The sequence below is a fragment of the Cyprinodon variegatus genome, unplaced genomic scaffold (assembly GCF_000732505.1).
Source record: "Cyprinodon variegatus isolate N-32 unplaced genomic scaffold, C_variegatus-1.0 Scaffold291, whole genome shotgun sequence".
In the NCBI taxonomy this organism is placed as follows: Eukaryota; Metazoa; Chordata; class Actinopteri; order Cyprinodontiformes; family Cyprinodontidae; genus Cyprinodon; species Cyprinodon variegatus.
Genome location: NW_015150744.1, coordinates 591111 through 615445, shown reverse-complemented (window position 1 = coordinate 615445; position 24335 = coordinate 591111). Strand labels below are relative to the sequence as shown.

Genomic DNA, 24335 nt, shown 5'->3' with positions numbered 1-24335 from the left:
GTTTCTATTAAGCCAATTTATTTTTATAATTACATACAATGGTCATTATAAACACAACCAGTGAGACAATACCTGGGTAGAAACAGCCCCTGGAGTTTTTGCAAAGATTCATCAGATTAAGTTACTGGGTGACTTTAACTTAAATCCGACACTAAGAGAGAAACAGGCCTTAAAATAGAGTATGACCATTAAAGTATAAATGCAGACACAGAATCCACAGAGCAAACCATGTAAGCAAATGAAAGGGAAAGACAACTAGATCTGTGTGCAAGCAGGCAGTGGGTTAAGCCAGCAGGACCAGGGCGGCACCATGGCAACGCTCCCGTTTCGAGGTGGTGCTGCTTTACTGCGAGCATCAAAACAGAGAGGGAGGTGCAAAGGAGGCCAGAGCTGCTCAGATAAACAAAGGTCAGACGGATCGACTTACTTTCCCGGATCTGGAATCTGACTGCAGACGGCCCTCAGAGCCTGGAAGCTGTTGCGGATGGCGTGGATGTTGGCCATTCCCATAAACATCACCTCACAGTTGGGGTAGTACTCTAAATATAACATACAAGATATAGGTCAACAAACTTTTTACCTGTTTTTAACTTGTTAAATCCTAGATTATTATCCTAGACAGAGTTTGAAGGTTTAGAGTTTGAGGAGCAAACTAACCCTCGCATTCACAGCCTCCACCCTTGGCCCTGTTAGCCACGGCGGCGGTGTAGGAGCGGGCGTCCAGAATCAGCAGCTTCTGTGGGACGGTGCTGTCGTCACAGCCTGAGCCGCCCGTCAGAGAGGAGTCTGAGGAAAAGAAAAAGGAGGACAGAGCTGAAGGGGGGGAGAGGAGCCGTGTGCATCCATTGGAAGAATCAATACGCCTCCAGCAGCAACTCATGCTAGAGGAGTAATTACTGCGGGACTCCAGGTCAGCTTGATCTCTGAAGAAAAACAGAGGCCTGCAGAGCGTTCTGTAATCGTCTGCTTCAATTTTCACATATTGGTGCCAACTGTGCAAAGCAACAAATTCCAATAAAAGAAATACAATAAAATAAAAACCCTCCATCAATCATGTTTTTATGAAAGAGTGGAAAGAGGAGAGCCAATGATGGATGAATGCTCTAAAGAGTCCAGCAGAAAGCAGTAGAGCACAGCTCTGCTTTGATGAACATTGAAGGCTCGTCCATCTGAACACACCATCCACACTATGAGGCATGGTGGTGGCAGCATCATGCTCTGACGCTCCACAGCTTTAACTGCACCAAAAGATAGAAGGATATAAATAACAGGCCTGTATTTAGAGGCTATGGAGTAAAGGGAACAAAATGTGTAGGCCACACAGATTCTAATCAAATATTCTGCTACTTCATAACAATTAACCGTTTTTTTTTTTTTATTGGCTTACACTCAAAGAGAATGAGGAGTTTGAGGTCGTCACCTGGTAAATATGGGAAAAAAAGCCTCTAAAAAGTGATTGATCAGCACCATGGATGACGACGTTGATTAAGAGGTTTGCTTTCATCGAATTACTGGAATCATTTTACCATCAGTAGTCGACACGTAAACACGAAAAGCAGAAGATTTACCAAAATCACTATCACAGGAGTCGGGAGCCTCCCCTCTCTGCCGGCTGGCCACCGTCCCCTTGGCTCCTGTGTCCATGTGGCAGGCCTTGGCGATGGACGTCACCAGGTACTCGTCATCCGTATTCCTCCAACCCCACCAGCTGATCTCAGGCTGGCTGCAGCGAGCTATCACTGCCCCGTTCTTCTGATGCCTGGGAGCCACACAGTCAAAACACGTGTTGAGTAAACCAGAGAGGTCTGAGGGCGAGCTGTGGCGTGGGTCAGCAAGCTCACCTGTAGACCACCACGGGGATCCTCTTCCAGGACCTGAAGGAAGCGACGCTCTCCAGCTCTTTGTCGGTGATCCAGATGGGAACCAGAAGCTTCTGAGGGTAGCTGGAGCACAACCTTGAGGAGAAACAACAACGTGAATCAGTCTCAGCTCAGGCTCACACCCTAACACCACCCGTCTCTGGTCTCATAACACTTCCTTCCACCTGCTGAGGGGAAGACAGACCGAGAGGATGAAAGTAAAGCGCTGTGCTGAGTCATGGTACTCAGCAGGATGCAGCTGGTTTATTTAGCTCATGGAGCTGCATCTCTGTCTCCTTCAACAGGATGGACAGACTGCTTCCTACACAGGACTCATTTCAAAGAAGCCTGCAATTCTTCAGCTATCGCATTTTAAACTCTTCTAGGGTGCAAACAATTTAAAATAATGTGACTGTTTTTAAGATTTCAAACCATTTACAGGAATATTTAAAAGCTTCTTTTAAAAAAAATAATCTGAGTAACTAAAAAGTAACTGGAACCTGCCTGAATCTTTTCTGGGTGTTTAAAGAAAATGAAGCAAGCTGCTCATCTGCTTAATTTATGAAATATGAATATAAAACCTTTAGCCTGAGGCAGGGAGATATTATTCTCAACTTTAGACCCTCACAGATGTCCATACTTTGACTTTGACTATATTAGATCGAGCTTTTCTGCTGCAAATTAAATGATTATTTTTCCAATAACCTCTTTTCAGCTGTACCACATGTGGTAAATGTTTTATTGGTGTGATTTTACTGCACTGCTAATCGTTTCATTGAGATACAGGTGTTGGCCAACAACCTAGCGAAATGAAAAGGAAACACAGATATTGAAGTCCTGGATATTTCTGGTCTACAGGAGCCTCTCCACATTCATTGTCAGAGCATAATGGCTGCTCACAGTGTTCTGCACACATACTTGTAGTTGCAGTTGATGTCAGACACTCTCCAAACGTTCTGCATGTCGAAGCCCATCCGTCTGACCTCCATTTCCATCCTGTGACGGACGTGGTCCCCTGAAAAAACCCATTAACATGGCGGCGTAAACAAACAAATAATGCTGTTTTTTTCCTAACAATCACAGTAGCTTTAGGTTGGCAGTGCAAACCTGGGCGACAGAGGTGAACATGCTGGTCTTCATCGTCTGCGCTGGCTCCGAGACACCACGCGTGATAGGCCAGGGCGAACAGGTCCTCCAGCCGGGACGGGTGGGCGATGGCCCGGTTCAGGCGCTTCACCCACTCCTGGCACTGCTTAAAGGTTGCAAAGTGGCATCTGGGGAGAATCCAGGGTTTAGATAAGAAAACAGAGGATTCAGTTACGCTCAATGAACTGTTGAGGTTAATCAGCTTTTTTGATTTATGTTTTCTGAAGCTTTAAAAATCACTGCCTTCGCTTAAATCAAACCCAGACTCCATGTTGGACAGTAACTACCCCGTCTTCAGGAGTAGAGCTCTCAGCCTGTGTTTCCTCTTCAGTAACCAGATTTAGCTCTCTATCTTTAGCTTCTTTAGCCTACGTTTAAATAACAGCTCATGGCAAGCACTGATTTAACAGAAACATAATTATTATACCATGAAACTACTAAACAAATTAAACTCAATTGCTCTCTTCACACATCCTGTTCTATCAAGCTTCCCACAAACATACAGAGGAAACGATAAAGGAGGATAAATAATGTAATAAGTGCAATGTTGCTCCCCACATTAAGCTAAAGCAAAAACAAACACTTTTTTGTTCAGAATGACCAAATGAATAAAGATATGTATTTTTATTTTTCTAAGCCTCATTTAGAGGTAAAACATTTAGTGAATGTTTTCCATTTGTTTATTAAAACAGCACTATGTAACTTTTAGCCACTAGGGGAGCAAATACTCTAAAAGCCAGTTTTGACGCCCCTGAAAGCAACTAGCAAAAACGCTAAATTAACCAGTCTGTCTCAGTGTCTGATAGCAGACCAATTTGGATCAGCAGATTGAGAAGTTATGCAGTTCCTTGTAAAGACAAAAACACTCACCCCTCTAGATTAAATGTACCAACAGTTCAATCTGTTGAGTTTTCGAACAGCAACTTTTAGCTAATCTAGCTCTGGTGTTTAAGAGGAGCTCAGACTGTTTTAGCGGCGCTTTGGGTCTCTTGAAAAATAATTTTATATTTCTCAAATTAAGCGTATAGGTGGGTTAAAAGGTACTCAGTGTTGCTTTAGATATATAAACAATCAAATGTTTCATTACTCAGCTACAGTAAGAGTGGCTCAACTTTTCCAGATATTTACAATAAAGAAGAACAATTGGCTAATATAAGCAATACATTTGGAAGGGGACAGATATATATATATATATATATATATATATATATATATATACACACATATATCCACAGTCTAACCTAACCACAGTATATTCTTTCATGTGCTCAGAACTCTGTATGGGTTGTTGCAAACTAAAATTCAACAGAAAAAAAACGCCTCTTTACAGATTTGGTTTGTAAAATGTTTTGACAATCACAGATTGTCATCCTTAATATCCAATTACACAACTAGTTAATGACACAACTAGGGCTGGGTAAAAAAATCGATTTTGAATCGATTCCTTTAAATTTTTGCAGAATCGATGTTTAGGGAATGAGATCGATTAGTTTTATAGTGACGCACGTGATGTTCACATTCAAATGAGCAGGAAAGATGCACTCAAGATTATTTTAAGCCAGACAGCTGCTAATATACACAATAGGTTAACTGAAGACATTAACAAATGGGGGCTGACCAGCAAACACCCTGTAGTTGTTACAGACAACGCTGCAAATATGGTTTGTGCAGAGGAGATAATGCAGCTCATGAATGTCTGCTGTGTCTCCGCCGTGTCACGACTGCTTGCTCGAGTGAGGCTTCACTTTTTCACTTTTCACCAACAAGCTTGCACTTATGAGACAGTTTTGTTCACTTCTCAAGCTTAAACTGTCTGATTTACAAGTTTGCACTTTGTGTTTAATGTGAGAGGAAAAAAATAAAATACATGAGTATTCTGACTCACAGTTGAACCACTTTCATAATTGTAAAAACAGATCGAATCAAACTCAATCGATTTAGAACTGTATTAATCAAAATCTAATCGATTCAGGACTTTGGCGAAAATACCCAGCCCTAGACACAACTGAATAAAAAAAATCCAAATAAAACACATTTCTAAGGGAAAGTGCAACAGATTCAAGAGAAAGTTTTCCACCGCATTTCTTCTTCATGTGACTGTCTAATATAAAACTACCATCTGAAGCCTAAATAAGAACCCAACTGTCTATTTTCCTACCTGACAACTTTAGAGTCTTTGCAGATGATGTGCAGCTGGAACATATCTCTGCTTTCCACATTTTCTACCAGCCTGAGTGGCACCTGTAGGGGGAGACAGAGCGAACACAATCAGTTTATTTTATTTCATTTGTTTAAAGCAGAGGACAATCCTGCAGAGAAATTCCCACCTTCTCCTTCAGGACTGCATCCTTACTTGGATTCAATATTTGTAATAATAATAATAAAGCTTTTTTTTGCTCTTTGTCAGCTTCTCAAAATTACTGAAATTCGCTCATAAAGGTTCACAGGTGGGAAAATGGAGACTATGCATCGTATTATATCAAAATACTTGCTGCTATGAGAAAAATAAACCCTTTTAGTCTAAAGGATAGCAACTAATTTGGATAAAAAATCAAAGGTTTTCATCATTAAAGACAAAGACACTGTCTTTAGTGCTTTCCAGCCACATAGAGTGAAGGACTGAGTGAGCAGGCTGTCTAATCTGTGACAGAGGGATGTGTTTTATCATAGTGTACTCACAGAGATCTCACTGTCCGCACCAGGGTAGGTCTAAAACACAGTACCACCATGGAGCACACACAAAGAGAGGGAGGGAGAGGACACACAGGAAAAGAGGGAATGGGAAAAAAATTAAACCCAAAAAGGCTTTGGAGACAAAACGGAAATGAAAAGATAAAAAGGAAAAACAGCAAAGAGGGCAAGATGAAAGCTAACTGAGTGGATGTGCTGCTAGCGGCACATGTCCAAATCACACATGGCTCATGGTGAGACAGAAAGACAAACAAAGATGGGAGCAAAGGGCAAAAACAGCTTAGGAGTATGGGGTGACTTGTGAAAGGACATGTGAGGGAAAGGTTGTGACTTTCAGACAGAGTTCATCTGTGCAGGAGTCCGAGCGGTTGGGTAATCAGAAGTACAGCGCTGCTTCGCCGCTTACATATAAACTCTAGTTAAGCTAAATCCCAAGGAGCATATTTAATGATCAGTCCTTTTTCCTTATTTTATTCTGCCGCCGTTTCAACAAATTGTACCCTGGAAAATTTGACTAAGATTTGGGAATGAGGACAAAAATCCACTGCCAGTGAGGACAAACAATATGCTCATTTGTGTTTGAGCAACGCTTGACGTCAAAAGGAGCGGACAGCAGCGCCAGCGGGGGCCGGGCTTTAACACTCGGATGTCACGTTCCAGCCTTTTCGCCGGTAGATCAAAAGAAAGCCTGCAACTCCTGTGGTACAGTGTTGGAAGAACAAACTATGCTGAAGCGGCGCTAAAACCACTCAGCAACGAGGTTGAATTCCTCAGCTTTATTTACCTTGTTAGCTCAGTTATGTGTTAAGAAAACTTAAACGGGGTGAAAGGGGACAGCCTGTGTGTCCGACACTAAACCCTCCTCTCTGCTGCTATTGGCCCGTGGAGTGGCGGGGCTCTGCTGTTTGTATTGAAGCAAACTAATTCAGCAGCTCCCTTCGTCGGGAGGCAAACTCACATTGATGACGGAGTCCTTGAACTTGATGTGGAGTCTGTAGTTTGAGATCGCAATGACTGCTTCGTCCGCATGACCGAGATATTCCACTCCTTCCCCCTGAAGAACCGGGAATGGAACCTGCAGAGACAAAGACGCAGGTTTAGGTTTAGGTCTGGCTTAAAAAACTCATGGATGCACAGCTCTATATGCGTTATCCCAAACCTAATCTAAAGAAATAGACCAATATATCAGCCGGCTAATAATACAGCCGTTTTCCTTGTTTTGTTTGATTTGTTAATAAAGGTTTCCTTTAGTAGGAATTCTAACTTTTTTCGTATACTTTATAAAAATATAAAAATGGGCCCTAAATCCGCCCTAAAAAAATAATAAATAAAAAAATACTGTAAAATATAAGCGATTCCGATGTAATTAGTATTCATGCACCTTAAGGTTTGCCATATTTATTACAAAACCATGGCACAGACCAATGCAATGTGTAAAATGGAGTGAAAAGTACAAGGTTTTAACTCTAAAAGTCAAAAGTGCCTCGTGTCCTTTTTATTTAAAAATGACAGTTTTTTTTCCTAGAGAATATTAGTAAACAAACCAAGGAACACATCAAAAAGGTCACTTATGTTTCTGGGGTCATTCAAAGCAGAGTTAGGTTATAAAATAATGTCTCCAGCTCTAAAATGTCACAGACGACTGTTTAATTTACTTTCAGTTTGCCACAAACAATGTGAAAGATCAAGAAAGCAATATGGAGGAACGTGCTCTGGCTTTCTGGCCTTAACTGCAGAATCTTTGTCATATATGACTCTGAAAACATGCATGTTAGGTTTTGTTTTGTTGTAAATAATGCAAAAAAAAAAATTGCACTGTATTATTTGTCATTTTTTCAATACCTTAAAGGATTTATTTAAGATGAAACATAAACAGACACCATCCCTGCAGTAAAACATGCCTGGAAATATTGAATAAAACATTTAATGCAGCCATAAAATTTTAAAAAGGTACAAGAGGTGTGAATACTTCTGCATAAAGTTTCTGTAAAGTAAAAACCTTCACTAAATAAAACCAGTGACAGTAACGCTGGCATGCAGGTCTAAGGTGTCCCATTAGAACGTGCCTCTAGCCTTACAGAGGGACCTTTGTGAGCAGAAAAGGCTTGTTGCCGAGCCTGAATGAGCAGACAAACAGGAGGCAGGGCTGCAGGACAGGATCCCAGCCTTTCCATTAACATTCCTACTTGTGTTCATTTTATTATAGTCACAGCCAAGCCCCGGCTTTGGCTGCAGCACCCTACATTAAGGTAATTGGTTTTCTAGAAGAGGTCAAGAGAACTTTTTTTTTTTTAAACTCGTATGCGGGGAATTATCTTTAAAAGCCAAGCGCCTGTTACATCTGCCAACTCCTCAATAATGTTTCAATTCAGAGATAATCTGAAGCTTTTAATTACCTTCACAGCAGTTGGCTTCTCACCTCCCTTTTTAAGAGATTGATACTTTACCGTTTAATGTCACAGATGCTTTTTCAAGGGGATTAAAACAAGCAAAGTGTTTTGCAGGACAGCATGAGGTCCGGTACGATTTTCTGTTCTGGTCTCCTTAAAACAACTTTGCTGTCATGAATGGCTACTTAGATCTTGTTTAGACTCTCGTAGAGGGGACAATGGCGTTGCTTAGAGACAACATTACCTCATACTGCATTAGCATGTGTTGCTGAGTCACTCGGAGCTGGAGTTACCAGGGCATGCTAAAAAGACTGCATGCAGTGAGGCAGATGGGGAGAAATCGGGTCGACTTGAAACTAGAGAAACAGCAGCAGCCATGATGGTTCTAGAGCAAAACAATAATGTGTTACACTATCATGCAGGATGTTAGTCACAGTCATAAAGAGATGATAACGACTCGCGATGACCTTGGCCAGCTGAGTCAAGAGAAAACATAAAATATAAACGCAAAATTACAAGAGCATGTGGCGGTATTTCTTTTTATTTTATTTTTTTTCCTGACAGTGTGTCCCTCGTTTGATGACGGATGGGTGTTAAGGAACCCCCTGATGTTTATGCTGCACCTGCTGCTGCTCTTCTAAACAGATGCTGCATCGGTCCAGACAGAAAAAAATAAAAGTCCAGCTTAACCTGGGAAATGGAGCACACAGTGTTCTGCAGCCAAACACTGGAGCCAAATATAGGCAGCGACTCCCCTGGTACAACCAATGGGAAAACGTAACTATTAAAACATTAATAGCGTTTCAATTTTTCTTTCAGTAGAAAAAATACCTCTTCTGACTAACTTTGAAGAGAAAGAAGAACAAAATTAGCCAGAGTTCCAGCTTTATCATTGCAAACTTTTCCAGACTCGTATTTTCAAAGTTTCGGGAACTTCCTAGCCAGACTGTAAGGTTTATACATAAAACCTCAAACGCATACATTAAAAACCCAAAGATATATAATTATGCACGATAAAACAGAGAGCTGAACACAACAGCATCATTGCATTCATGTGCAAAAACCACATCAATGTTGGCAGCTTGCATGAATTAATAATGCAAAGACATTAATATGCCTGAAATGAGATTCTGCAGCCACTGAAACTGATTGTTTCTCCGCTCTGGGAGACGACCAACACTTCCTGCCCAGATTGCCATAGTTAGCATGCTGTACTGACTGGGAGCTGCATTAAACAAGCTGCGCTCCTAAAGTGGGTGCATGAGTCACTGGCAGCTGGCAAGAGCAGCAGAAGATAACTGTGTCACGTTTCCTCTACGAAGCCTTAGGAAGCATAAACGTGAAGACGGCGAGCCACGGAGAGAAACAGGCCGAGAAGGAACGCCCATGAATAATGCTCCGACTAGTGAGTCGTGACTTCCGGTTCAAGCAGCCTGCATGTCAGGGCATGCACACCCTGCTCCAAGGTACACCTAAATGTGCAGACTCAGAGCAGAAACGTATTAAATAAGGCAGGGGGTGTCTGCAAGCAAGCAGCTGTGAGAAGGAAATACTGATAATGAGAGAAATGACTGAGAACAATCAAAAGATTAAAGGAGGGATAAAAATGTGTGACTGCATGTGTGAAGGACGGGGGGGAGGAGCAAAACAGAATGTTGCAATCAAGATGATTATAGAGCTTTTATCTCCACAAACCAAACTACCCTAAACTCTCTCACCGGAAGGCTTTTAAAAGAAAACCACTTTATAAATAAAAACTCTAAACAAGCTGATTTTCCCCTCAGTTCATTGGAAATCAACTGGAAACACAGTTCAATTTAAAAGCACAAAATAAACCCAGCAGTGGATAACCTCAGGCTGGGAGGCTCCCTCCACTATTCATCTTTCTTTTGTCATCTTCTCTCTAAACATGATGCTCAGCTCCATTAACCAAACAGCCTAAAAGCAAAGCCTCTACTCCACAGAGAGCAGACAGAAAATTGCCCATCAAAGCTTCATCTTCACCAACAGCCTAACAAGTCCTCCTCTCTCTAGTGACCCACATGTTTTGCAGCTGCCCTGTTTTATTCTCTGCAGGAGTGAAGATGAATTCTTAAGAAAAGAAAACAGGTGGCACAAGTTACAGTTCAGCCAAGAGGTGAAAATAAAATTAAGAAACTTTGGAGTGAGAAAAAAAAGCTGCTACACAGTTATAAATTCTCCGCATGGTTTATACACATCTGTTAGCATCAAATAAAGCACTTTCAAGAAGCATTTTCCTAAAACTCAAAGTGCAGAAGCAATTACCTCCAGCTACCATTTAAATCATAGGTTCCCAAAGTAGGGATAGGTAGAAGCTTTTATCTAGCAAAGCATATAGGCGCACATTTTGTACGCCCTTTACTAAAAATATTAGAAACTGGGATGTACGGCTTTGCTACGCCCCAATTTTCCCCTGGAATATGGTTTAATATCTAATGTCCCTATGGACAACTTAATTCGCGGGAACAAGGATGCTGTGCTGTTTGCAAGCAGGTAAGCTTCAAACTTTGAAAAGTTTACGAAAATTCATGGAATGCCTGATAACGATAGAAATATTTTGGAGGGTTTTTTTGTTCTTTGGGACAACGCTGTCTGTGGAATGGGAGAAAAAACACCAGCTAAAGTAAATTACAACGGATGCCTCGATTTGTTTCATGGTTCTTCGAGATAATTGGAGTCTGTAATTCAAAAAGATCAAATGAATGTTGTTTGTAGATAACAGTGCGCTGTTTTTGACCTTTAAAAACTTACAACTGGTCAAATTTCCCTTCGGCGTAACACACCTGCTTAAATCTAAGTACCGGTATATGCATAGAAATAAAAGCAGTCCTGGCACTTTCTCCTCTATTGGTTTGCAGATTGTGTTTTAGAGCTTCAGTTCTTCATTTTTGTTCAACTTGCTGTATATGTAACAATCAAGTTTCCCCATTAGCAATAAGTTTAAGTTACACTTTCTCATTGTTTGTATTAACCTATGAAACATAATATTGTACCTGAAATGATCTCACGTCTTCCTTATGAATTTCCACCTCTAGTCAAGCACACATACTTCCCATAATCAGGACAAAAGTAGCATTGCCACAAAGACAAAAAGTTAGCTGCATTCCACCTCAAAATGCAGGAAATAGTGATTCAGAGTCTAAATTACTATAATTAGACTGCGCCACTATGCCATGCAAAATCTAAAGAAGTGTTACACCAAGGTGTACAACCTATGAAACATTCCTAGCTAAAAAGGGACCCCCTGAGGGGTCCGCTAGTGTTAACTTGATTCAATATTCATATACATTAATTTACTCTATGTGTGAATTTAGAGTGAAATAATAATTTGTATTTCTAGGGGGTCAATGTTATTTTTAGGGTCAGGAGGTAAAAACTTTGGGAACCCCTGTATATAGAGAATCCCTGCCAACCTTTGTCACTACATGCATAAACAGGTTAAATGATCCCACCTATTGTGTCAAACAACTTTCTTTGTTTGTCATTAAAACCAAGCTGGAAAAATACCTATATGTGACCAAAAAAAACAACAACCCAAAAAAACATGATGAAGATACCAGAATCCAGTCATTTTTTAATAACTGGGTTCATTGTGTGCGGATTCATGTGGAAGTTAGTACTGATAGATGAGACATTTAAAGAGACCTTAAAATGATGTTGGAGGAAATTTAGCCATTTTAGAAGATCTGTTGAAAATGAAACTACATTTTCTACCACATGCTGAGATTTTTCATTTAGGCAATGAGAGGGCAAGAGAGAGTCAAACTTTAAATGGATAACAGGAAGGTTGAAAAGAAGAAGTGTGAAACTGCAGCATTTATCCCTTTAAGGTTTCAACCTCCGTTATGGCACATGTTGCATCTTAGAGATTCTAGAGTTAAGGTATGCCCCAACACACAGACATAAAGATTTTAGGATCACTATTTTGCTAACCGTGCTGTTGATATTAGATCATTGAGAAAGTCTTGTTTCAATATAGCAAAATCGATTTCATAGGTTTCTGATGTGATGTAAATCTTGATTCTAAAATCCACAATATTAATACAATAATAATCAAAATGGTGATAATGAAGTTGTTTGTTTTGGTAAGATACATTCTCTGCATTTAACCCATCCCTTAGGGATAAATGAGCAGCTTGCAGAGTCCAGAGAGCCATCAGGGTATTGCTTAGGGTCAACATCTCCAGGCCACTGGGATCTTTTTACATAATGAAGTTGGAGCAAATATTTTAAATCCTATTTTTATATTTTATCATATAAAAACCTTTAAAAGGAATTGGGCCCAGCTAAAATATTTATGTTAAAGGAGATAAAAAAGCTCTATTCACTGCATCTGTCCAAAAAGACCAAGTCCTAGTGATGCAGCTGCATTTAAAGATGTCTGCACCCAGATAGCCATGTAAAAAATATTAAACACCTGCAGTGTCTCATGTGATGAAACAGATGGCAACTGCTAAAGAAGAAGAAGAAAAAAGAAGTGATGGGACTGATCAATTTTTACCTATCTGAGCTGGTAGCTCACTGAATTGTCCCATGTAGTTTGGTTACTTTCATCATACAGCAAAAAATAAACCCATCAGATCATAGCAGTTTAGCAAAACAGAAGAGAGTCCATCTCCAAATGCTGACCTTGTTCACCTGATATCAGTGCTAAATGTTATTCCTAAAGTCAGGGAAGGTGTTAAACTGGAGAGGGACAATGCAATGAAAAGTTCACATGGAGACTGAGTGAGAGGCTATGTGAGAGTAAAGGGATGTTTGCTAAAAAAAATAACAGCTCACCTGAAGGCTTTCATCCTCCTTCACCAGTTCCTTCTGGGGGAACAAGTCCTTGGCCTTGATGTACTCCAGACTGGGAGGCCCCTCTTCACCCTGATTAATGGACAGAAAAAAACAAAATAAACACATTCATTATTATTAAATATGATTATTATATGCAGCGAATGTTTATTACTGATGCAGGGGGAAACAAAAACACATGAACAGCAGGACCAATCCTTGGCTGGTTTCACCATGTCTGAATTAGGTACATGTATGGTTATAAGCCTCCGGTGTAAAACAGACCAAGGACGAGTTATATCAAACCAAATCACGAAATACATGAACAAAAAAAGGTTAAATAAACCCTTAAGCAGAAAAAACCTAGTATTAAGCCCCTTTTTAAAATGTTTACAGCTCAGTCTCCAAACATCTTTAATCTAAAACCTGAAGTTTTCTTTTGTTGCTATTCATTCAATAGCATTGAATTAAAATAGAAACTTATAGTCATGACAATCATCCAAAGTGGAATCCAAAAGGCAGCAGCCTCATAAAGTTCATGCCTAATATAATGGATGGGTTACTAAAATTAGACTGCAATTCTTCAAGTGGAGGCAGAAACGACAAAAAGGGAGGAACAAAAGAAAGCAGGCAGCGCCGTCCTTCTGCAGCCAAGGCAGCTGGCGCCCTACTCCGGCTGAATGAACACTTATCAGGTCATACGTTCAATCCTTTGGAGAGAATAAAGTGATTACAGTGAAGGACCTGAATAGGGCCTTTATTTTCTCTTAATTGACTAACGTGAGTTACTTAGGAGTGCTTCACCTCCACAACATCCAGGACTTCTTATCTAGAGTATTATTAGACTTATTTTAGCCCATTGTGAACCTGTTTACCCTCCCAAACATTCAGTCATTTTCAAAGCCACTCTGGTCCTAAATACAGAAAGTAGAATAAGAGTCCTTCCTTTGGACTTTCTTTTTCATCGTGCGTACTAAGTCCCATGACAGGACAATAACAAAATAAAAAGAGGAAATACCTTGTTATTTGTGAACCTGCAGTGACCATTAATTAAAGCTCCAAGTAGCTAATTAAACCTCATAATAAGCCAGCCACCCATGAGCAAACTGGTCACAGATAAACAGTGTACCCACTAGGACAACCCGGCCCCTACAAAGCAACAGCATGTCTACAAGACAATTTCCAAACAGAAGGACAGCACAGGTTACAGCTAATAACGGAAAGATTATCTTGCAGGGTGTATAATGCTGAAAAAGTAATAATATCTTTGGAAACGTTTCACATTTTGTATCGTTGTAACGACATTTATCTGATGAACTTAGGCTATGTTCACACTGCAGTCTGTAGTGACCCAAATGCGATTTTTTTGACCCAATGCGACCTGGATCTGATCTTTTCATAACAGTCTGAAACACACAGATCCGATTCTTTCCAGTGCGACCCAGGCCACTTGACTATATGGTCCTAAATCTGATACGAATCTGATCTTTTCAAATGCAACCTGTGTCTGAACGGCCAGGTCGCATTCATCCGACCTAAACGCCATTAATACCTGACAAAGGTCACTACTCTGGGTCTTACTATGAAGAAGCGGCAAGAAAAACAACAACCATGGTGGACGATGATGCAGAGAGGTAGCCTAGTAAACTAGCCCCACCCTCCAGCGGCCAAAATCATTTTTGTCTGTGAGTTGGTCTAGCCTCGATCAATGCCCCAGGCCCTAGATCTGGCAGGCCAATCACAACGCAGAGAACCAGCTGGCGGCAACCAGCGGACCTCCAGGGCTAACAGCAGCCCGTCTGCAGCGGCCCTTTCTCGGCATAGTCGTGTGTGAAGGACCGCTGGCTCTGATGGCGACTTTTGACTCAGCTTTGGAATCAGTTTTGAAAGGATTAGACTTGGGGTTTTCGTTGAAACATGAGCAGGAAGAGGCTGTACGCTCATTCATTTTTGAGAAGGATGTATTCGCCGTTTTACCAACAGTCTGTTTACATTCCCCCACCAGCTTTCTGTCGCGCTTACTATGTCACAGTCAGTTGCGCTCATTGGTCAGAGCATTGCCCAATAAGCACAGACATGGTTTGAAAAACAACGGGTTGTTCTCATCAATAATCTTCCGATGTCTCATTCATCGGGGCCAGACTAAATTACACATTTAATCTCACATTTAGTCTGATTTATAAGGTTAGGGGAGAGCAGTATTTATGCTTAACCATCTTGAAAAGATGGTTTTTATGGTTGAGAAAGATCACTAGATGCGCTCAGGCACTACCATCCATATTTACTTCCTTGAGAGAGAGGACACACTGGCCTGTGATGTCATTGCGTCCTCTACTGCTCATTCGGGACACTTGCGTTGTATGACTGCAGTTCACACAGGATATCACATACAAGTCGCATATATTTGGAAATATGAACGGCAACGCAAAAAAAGCGGATTTCAAAAAAAAAAAAAGCGGAATTAAGTATCAAGGCCTGCAGTGTGAAAATAGCCTTAGAGTTGTCAAAAGTATTGAACCTAGAAAGCTCTATCCAGATACAATGCTAATTGGGGACAGTATCCATACTAAATATAGTGCTGTTCGCATATTTTTGATTTTTTCCACATAAAATGAATAATACCTCAAAAAAACATTAAAATATTGTCATATTGTGTTATGTTTGGATCTGCATTCATTTTCATGCCTTTGACAATGGCGCATTTTTAATCCCCATGTATTGAAAATTTCATCGAGTATCTAATACATTTTCTTGGGTATTAAGTTTGAAATTTTTGAATTGTGACGATCCTAGATAGGCTAAGAAAATTGGATCATAATTATAAAATCATAGAAGAATTAGACATGATGTTTTTGTTTTAATGATCATATAAAGAGTTACGACACATAGGTGTGATATTGATGCTTTCATTGTAGTCACAGCTGAAAGACATTTTAGGTACTACTCTACCATCTTTGCACATCTAAACACATTTTTTTAAAATTCTTCTCAGTAAGAAAATATATATATATTTATCAAACTGTGAGAGAGTTCTTGCAAGTACTACTATTTTAGATTGTTCATCTAAGTTAAGACTGGACTTTAATTAGGCCATTCTAACAAACAGTTATACTTTGATCTAAACAAGGACTAAAAAATAAATCAGCATAATCCATTATTTAAGTATTTGTCAGAAAATGTATTAATTGATTAATTGTAAACTGAAGTTAAAGAGACTCTAAAACGTGGCATTAGCTAAAAGAGCGACCCACTCAGAGCAGGAATTATACCATAATCGTAAAACTTATATAAATATTCTGCATTTAAGATAAAAAAAAAAAAAAAGAAAAAGTGTCTCCCGGAATAAATTAGCCTGGTCAGCGAAAGTCAGTCAGGTAAGGCTTAATGCTCTCTGGTCTAAAACAGACTGGACCAATCACAGCAGAGGAGGCGGGGCCATAATGCAAGAACACTTTTCTTTAACTATAACAGTTAAGATTGCAGCTTCAAGAGGGATGCATATAGTGTTTTACTTATGGGTCAAACTACTTTGTCCTATTATTATCAAAAACATAGATCATTAATGCAAAATGATGCAAAACATTTTTAAGTTGTTTATATTAACTTTAAAAGTTTTTTTTACTATTGTAAATAGTTTGAAAAGAGGCGTTGTTGTCTGACAGTTGAACCGGTAAGCCCTGAGCTGGACTCTTCTCAGAACACAATCCAGAGAGTTAGCAGAAAGAGGGAGTGTCATTTTCTGCTCCTTTTTATGTTTAAACCGATGACCTACTATGGGTGTGGGAGAGATTAAAGCCATAAGTCACTACACAGTCAAACAGTAACTAAACACAGCCAATCTTTCTGTCACATCCACATAATATACTTTCCTAAAAGGCCATGCTGATGGCAGCTTATGGAGCAGGATGTCGAGGCTCTGCCAGACAGACGTTTACACTTCCTAAAACTTATTGCTAAGTTAAGTGCTCTGACATTACAAACAGCATGGTTAGCTCTAAACACTGCCCTTATGTTCCCAATAAAACTGGGCTTCATTTCATTGAAGAAACATTCAAGGTGACAATGGAGCTTCGTTCTGCTGCATCGTTTTATCTCCGGGGGAGAAAGAGCAGGAGAACCTACAGACAGGATTAAATTCACTGGCCTTTGATCTAATCTACTTATGTCCCATTCTCCTATTACTGTTTAAGCAGGATTTTTAAAACCAAAAAAATCCTGTAAACTAATTCAATTCATATCCCCAACAAACTAAGATTCAGAATGTCAGCTCATTATTGTTGGGGAGATTTTAGTTCATCATTTGAGTCATTATTGTTGTTTACAATAAATGTATACACCAGTAACTCACTCTGTTTGCAAACAAACAGTTTCCGCTTGAAATGTCATTTCAGTCTTACACTTTATTTTTGCCTTATTTTTTTGCCACAACATTTTCGATTTTTTTTTTATGTCAGTACCTTGCAGAAGGTAGATTAATGTGCATGTACACCATGTGAAAACAAAGTAGTAATTGAGCCCGTTTCCCTTACAGAGGTGCGAAAAAATAGAGGAAAAGATCAGAAGTGAAAAAATGCGGAATAAGAGAAAAAAAGAAAGCTATTCTGGGCCTGTTAGCTATTGTGAAAGGTTTATACAGTATGTAGTAAAGTGTACAATATTCACCATTGTTTAAAGCTTCTAATTTGCTATCATAAGCTGCCAGCAGAGGGCTCACAACAATTTTACTGTCTGCTTATCAAGCAAAAACTGGTGCAAAAATTATTTTCCAGCTTTAAAAGTAATAAGTAAACACCACCAGGGTTAATACTATCTTTATATTGTTTATTTCGAAGATAAATATCTTATCTTTCCAGCTTTTTATAGTCATGACTGGACCCCTTAAAGGGGCTCTCATATATGCAACAGGATGGCACCTCAATGAAAAAGTTCATTACAGCTTAGGGCAGAAAATATTTTCAAGACTGTACTTATATCTTGGTATATTTAAAAAAAGAAATACAATTTCTTTTCTGCCGTCAGCAGGTCAAATCCTAACAAAAGCGGGAATAGAGATGAGTCTCAAATATTTGAACGGCGGATGTCCTTCAAAGGTTTTTTTGTAAGAAAAGTTTTGTGACAACAGAGAAAAAAGAAATCTTGTTGAAGCTTTATACTGGAGTCCCAAGTAGGCCTCCAGGTGAGATGACATCCCCCTCATCAGTGTGCACAGTTCTCAATCAGGAGCATCTTAAGAAATTCAGCCCTGCTCCTGTTAACATGATGCATTTTATTGGGTTTTTTTTACTGCAAAGTTAACTTGAATCTTAGCAAAAAGAGTGAACCATCAGTTCAGAGTATCCATGTGGTTGTTCCATCCTCACATGCATCTCCTCCTGGGTTAATAACCCATCAGGTCCCTTGGCTCTAGTATGCTTTCTGCTGAGCTGCACTATAGTACTTGGCACCTGCTACTGAATTATGATATGGAGCAACCCTGACAAGGCTTTCTGCTAGGAGTCCCGCTAGAACACAGCGTACTTTAAAGACACAAGCAGATGGAAACTAAGTAGCTCCCCAGATGAAACCGTTACCTTGACAAAATACATTGGGCAGTGAACTAAACATTGGGGAAAGAGAAGGCAAACTACATGAGGCATGGCTGCAGTGGTATTTACATGAATGCTTGACTGAAACTGCTGGAAATAATCTCAGGATTTCAGCATCCTCAAACCTTTAAACAGCCATTTAAACGCCACACTCAAACAAAAACATGCAGCAAAGACGTCCTTTTTACTTCACTCCTTTCTAGAGAGCTGCAGACAAAGTATCTTAGAGCAGAAAAAAAAAAAAAAAAAAGAGGCGCTCCGACTTCAGCTCACAAAGATGGAGCACAGCTTGTCCTGCGCCCCGGCAGAATTTTGCTTCGTCACTGCTGAGAGTCAGAACAACCTTCCTAACCTTTGTCTAACCAGCGCTCACAAAGCTGGAGCTGACAGCCGCGTCTCGCATGCACCTCCATGCATCACATTTATAAACATCCCCTTTCCGTGTCCTGATAACATGCAAATCTTCATCAGGAGGCAGTTATTCGGCTAGCGTGGCAGATGACGAGCCATGACAAAGCAAATTATTGGGATCCGATACAGGGCCGCTGTGTTATCACTGCATTAGAGCAGGACTGAGGGAATCTGGGAAACCCATGAGTGAAAACTTCTGCAAACGTTTACAAGAAAAACAAAAACCCAGGAGGGAGTTTGGGATGTCGCAGTTGGAGGAGACTGGGAAGAACTGGAACAGATTTCACTAGGTGTCTGGTTGCCATGGCTACAACCAGAGTCCCTCTCTCTAGCTTTTACAACAACAAAAAAAAAGAAAAAAATATTCTGCCGTTGCCGGATTATTTACTTAATCTGGCTTTGTCCCAGATTAGAGAAGGACAAAGCAAAGGTGACCTCCTGAATCTGTGGGCAACGTGTTTTTACATATTTGCTGTAAACTAATTTCTCTATAAACGAGAGACTCAAGTGGACAGAAAGCATTTAGAAAAGATTTTTTGATATTTTAAACAGTGATTAGGGGTGCTTCATATCAGAAAAACAATTGTAATAATGCATTTTTTAAAAAGCAATACTGGTTGCAAACAATTCATGTTTTCCTCCATCATCCTGATAAAAGATCAATCCTTTTGTTTTTTTTGTATACTCATATCTTCGAGATCCAGTGCATCACTGATCTTTAAAAAGCCTGAAATGTCGATACCAACTTTTAATTTTTATTTTTAGTCAACTTAAACTGTCAGTTGTTAAGATCAAAAGGCACCGTCAGCATTTACATCCTATCCTACCATTAAAAAATGTTAAAAAATTATAAATTTACAGAGGTCGATAAGATCTTCCAAAATTAAGGAAATCAAGGCTAATCAATTGGCCAGCTGATCAGTCAGTGCACCCCTACTACTATACTATTTCCTTACCTTCCTAATATGAAAACAAATTAAATAAAAAAGAGCCTACTTAGAATTTCTTGCCACAAACAACATATATGCACATAGCCCAGGTATTTTAGCCAGCTGATAACAATTTGCCACAACAGTGCTACTGTAGAAAACAAGGTAAAAAAATCAAATAGCAAAAAAGTGTTCTTTGCTTGTGCAATAATCCCATATCTATCAGGTGTTAAATGAACCCAGCAGAGACATTCATGAGAACATTCCAAGAAGAAGTTCAAGCTGATGATATGACAGAGTGTGATAAATGTCTTCCAATGCAGTCTTCTTTCTCCCTCTACCCCTTCTGGACAGATGAATATTTCATAGAACATGTTCTAAAGAATCTAAAGGTGGGGCGCTGCTGAAGGAAAGCAAACTCCTTTATAAAAGCCCCTTAATAAAAAACATACTCCTAGCAATTAAAAAAAAAAAAAAAAAAAAACACAGGGCGAGTTTATCATTTATTATATTGCAGAAAATATTCACTTCTTTACTGAATTCTAATTATTTCCCTCTCAACAGCAGTATAAAAATGAATCATCTCGGTACGCGGGTTGTTTTCCCCAACATCATGCTATGTTCACACCTAAAGCAGAAGAGGCAGCAGAAGCAGCTAGTTTACATGCAAAGCCAATGTTTGACGAGCATCTTGGCGCAGCAAGAGGTCCCACAGCGCGTCTGAGCAGCTGAAGCAAGCTTTTGTCATGAGTTTCTGACGCATGCAATGCGCTTCCAGCTGGAAAAAAAGAACTTTTGCTGCTCGACGTGCCACATCAACCAATCAGAGAAGCTGATCTGGGAGCTGGCAGGTAGACAGACACAGTGCTGCTCATGCAGATCGCTGCGATCACTCCTCTGAAAGAGTTTATTAAAGCCTAAGGTTTAACGTTTATTAAAGTACCTGCCAGTAGAATATGTTTGATTTTATTATTCTGGTGCCTGCAGTTTGGATTACATGCATGCAAAACACCTTCCAGCTGCTGTGAACACGAGCTAAAAACAGCAAAGAGGCGACCGGGCCAGAGGCTGCTGTTGAACTGGGTTCCTAGTGACAGAGCATGTCTGGTGTACGGGGGTCTGAGCGGCTCCGACAGAAACAAAATTTGGAGGCAGGATTGTAATCTGGATGAACTGACTGCACAGATTAAGTTTTCAGGTGGACTTTCTCACTTACAAACATTTTAAAACTATTTTTACCCACTGATCACAGCAAATATAGAAGCCACTGTTAAAGGCGAAGAAAGGATAGGTTAGCTCTGCCCACCGTGCATCGAACCCATATTTTCCACCACGCAGCCAGAGCACCACAGATGCTTCAGCCGCATGTCAGAACTAAACTTGTACAAGCATCAAAACTGAAGCAGCTGCTCTTGCTGCTTGCGGTCTGAGCGTAGCATTACAGAAAGAACGGGTCTCACTCAGGAGCTTCATCATCTCCAACTTTGTGTTCCCAACTTTTAATGGGAAGATTTGCTGTGTTAGGATAAGCTTAACCAGTCCTGACTTCAACCCAACAGAACTTCTATAGGATGAAATGTAGTGGAGAATGCAAGCCAACATCAGTTTCTAACCTTATATTTATGCTTCTGGAAGAAGGGTCGAAACGTCTATAAACGCAAAACTAACATAAGGGCAAAAGAAACTGTATTAAAGGGACAGTGTGTAACAAATGTGGCTTTATATTAGCAAAAATCCATTTGTCTGTTAATAAATGCAAATTCTGCAAAAGTCTAATAACATCACATCAGAAATGAAAGAGATCTTATAGCTTAGAATTAGTAGTTTATAAATACACAGGGGTGATGCAGCTAATAGAAGATGCCATGTTTTGTTGCCATTTTTGATCAGAGAAGCTGAAAGAGGGCAAACCTGTCACTGTTACGCGTTTTACTTGTATCTGAAAATGTCTCGTCATGACAAAGGAGTTTAAAACAACCATAAATTATAATCCCCTTCACCTTTTGCTGCAATGGAGGATCTTCTGTACTCTTTGTCCAATGAGAGGAAAGAGAAAAAAAAACATAAACAGAAAAATAAGTAACCAGAAGAAAACGAGTCTTCATCAGCGCTATTTTTAATCAGGTGGAGAAAATGTACGAGGAATTTAGGCTTTAAAACGGACACCAAGGTTTTACGCCTTATGCTGGACTGGTAAGTTAGTTTAATATAACAGTGAAGTAGATTTTGGTGCCGTCAGAAACCGGGCAGTGTAGTCCAGTAACTAGTCTGTCCCCCCAGCGGAGAAGGCTAGTTTGCTACACTGGACAAGACCCAAGCCAAAAGTTACTAGCCACTGTTATTCTTTACAGAGGTTATACCAGCTAGCAAGCCGTACAAGATTTTTGTAATAGTCTTCAGAAAAAAAGTTTTAAGCATTTCATTGTTTATTTTAGCTGATTCAACAAAATTGATGGAGGTTGATGGATTCCCTCCATTCATAAAGAGTAGAATGTAACTCCACTGCTTTTCCACCATGGGCTGTTCTCCCTGCTGACCTCTAGGAAGTGGCTTTGCAGCATTCCTTGCAGATCCTCCAGATTCTGCAAAAGCTTTTTCCCCACTGCCAGACTCCTGAACTTTTAAAATAAAACTCTAAATAATGTCACAGACTCTGCATCACACTGATAAACCAAATCAAAATAATGCATATTTGCACCATATATATTTTATCTTGAAATGCTCTGAACTTCCATTTCATTGAGTTTTTCACCATTTTTCTTCTACCACACTGTTAAGATTTGATCACAGCTGCACTTTATGATACAGAAATGCTCATTTCACTGCTAAGCTGCAGCTCATTTACTGTCTGAAAGCTGTATAAAGCAAAATTTCACATAAAAGTTGTCCAAGTCTTAGCAGGTATCTCATGCTAGACAGGGAGACAGTGGTCTGTTTGCAATTCATCCACCAGATGGAGATAAATCTGACACACTGTCCCTTTAAACTCTATGAATTAAGAACATGATGCCTTCATAGGTCTGCAAATGCAGATAAGGAAACACTTTAGACAGTAAAATGTGTTCCATGTATATAATTATAAATCTTAATCCCTCTTCAGTCCTCACTGCTGTTTTTAGAGTTAAATCCCATTGCTTTGTCAAGGACTGCTTCCTCCTCCATGACACAAGGTACCTGAAACCTTTTTGAGAGGTGAAGAGTTATGATTTTGTACAACAGGGACCACAGCTATAAAAATAGAGCAAGAAAGTAACACCTAAAGTCCTTCCCAAAAAGCTTCTGGTTTTAGTTGCATGATTCATTTAGCTAGTGGGAAAATCTGATCAGGCTCATGGAAAAATCAAAGTCAACTCAATTAGATTTTGTTGTTTCATTTAGTGTGAGCAACAGATTGCACATGGAGCAGGCACTGTTTTTTTTTTCTTTTTTTATATTCTCTCTGCAGCTCTTCTTCCACCAGAGACTGACAAGCCTGTGATCCATTGAGGTATCAGAGGACGTGGATACTAAATTATACAGACAGTGACGCACAAGAAGAAGTGCTGACTCAGCTGCACCACAGACATGTTTAAGACGGATCATAAATAGTGAAACGAAGGGCAGGATTTTTAGGAGAGGGGAAAACGGCAGCAGGGAACTGCTTGTTCATCCAACTTTAATGAAAGCTGGAATACAGATAGCATGTTACAACAACAGCATCTCACATGTGGAAACCTGACAAGGTTTCTGTGCCTGAGCAAACTCAGTGGGATATCCCATGAATTCCAGTCAACATAAACAAGCTGACCCTAAACATCTCCACAATGGGCATCTAATATGAGGCACATTTAAGTTCGAACATTAAAACTCTGCCCTCAAGTTTGTTTTCAAACATACTTTCAGTTTTCTGTCTTTGTCAATACTGCCAAGTCTTAGCAGCTAAGAGATTAAATCTTTCTAAAAAGTATTCCAACACATTGAACTGTTTCACTTTGGGTCACATTACAAACATAAAAATGTTTGTGTGTTTTATTTGGGTTTAGTGTAATTAATTAATACAAAACTATCTAATAAATAAATACTTTTAAAGTATTTTAGAGCTAAAAATCTATGAAGTGTTGCACACGTTGCTAGTCAGCTTCCTTTAGTCAGATACCCTGAAAGACATGCCAGTGTTATGAGAACCTGCTCAGGTATAAAAGGTTTAGATCCCTTAAAAAGCAGAGTTTCAGTGGACTTAACACTGAAGCAGAGCTTTACTTATAAGCAGGAAACACGACTATAAACAATCAGATGGAGCCATTATAGACCCAAAATTAAATATGCATTTAAAAACTGATTAATACATTTCTCACTTCCTCTGATCTGACTGAACTTAACGGATTTATCTATTTATCTGACCCACACCGATATTGACCCAATGCGATATAAAATTCAAACATTGAGTTATTTTGTGTACAAGTGTTGCGAAAACCATAGTTTTGTCTATATTTTACTTTTTTTTTGTTCTTCTAAAGGGGCTTCCAAACATTTCAGGCTGTAACC

At 39.7% G+C, this 24335-nt stretch overlaps 1 protein-coding gene across 4 annotated transcripts in view; it reads right to left on the bottom strand.

Annotated features, from left to right (window-relative positions):
* The window catches only part of mtmr4 (myotubularin related protein 4), a 58810-nt gene that overhangs the window by 13314 nt on the left and 21161 nt on the right, over positions 1-24335 (bottom strand). For all 4 annotated transcript variants that reach the window (XM_015383677.1, XM_015383676.1, XM_015383674.1 and 1 more), the window contains 9 exons: positions 12890-12979; positions 6655-6771; positions 5164-5246; positions 2967-3133; positions 2778-2874; positions 1842-1955; positions 1569-1759; positions 658-786; positions 428-539 (listed from right to left, as the gene is read on the bottom strand). In XM_015383677.1, the coding sequence (XP_015239163.1) occupies positions 428-539; positions 658-786; positions 1569-1759; positions 1842-1955; positions 2778-2874; positions 2967-3133; positions 5164-5246; positions 6655-6771; positions 12890-12979 (1100 nt within the window). The remainder of the gene's footprint in view (positions 1-427; positions 540-657; positions 787-1568; positions 1760-1841; positions 1956-2777; positions 2875-2966; positions 3134-5163; positions 5247-6654; positions 6772-12889; positions 12980-24335) is intronic.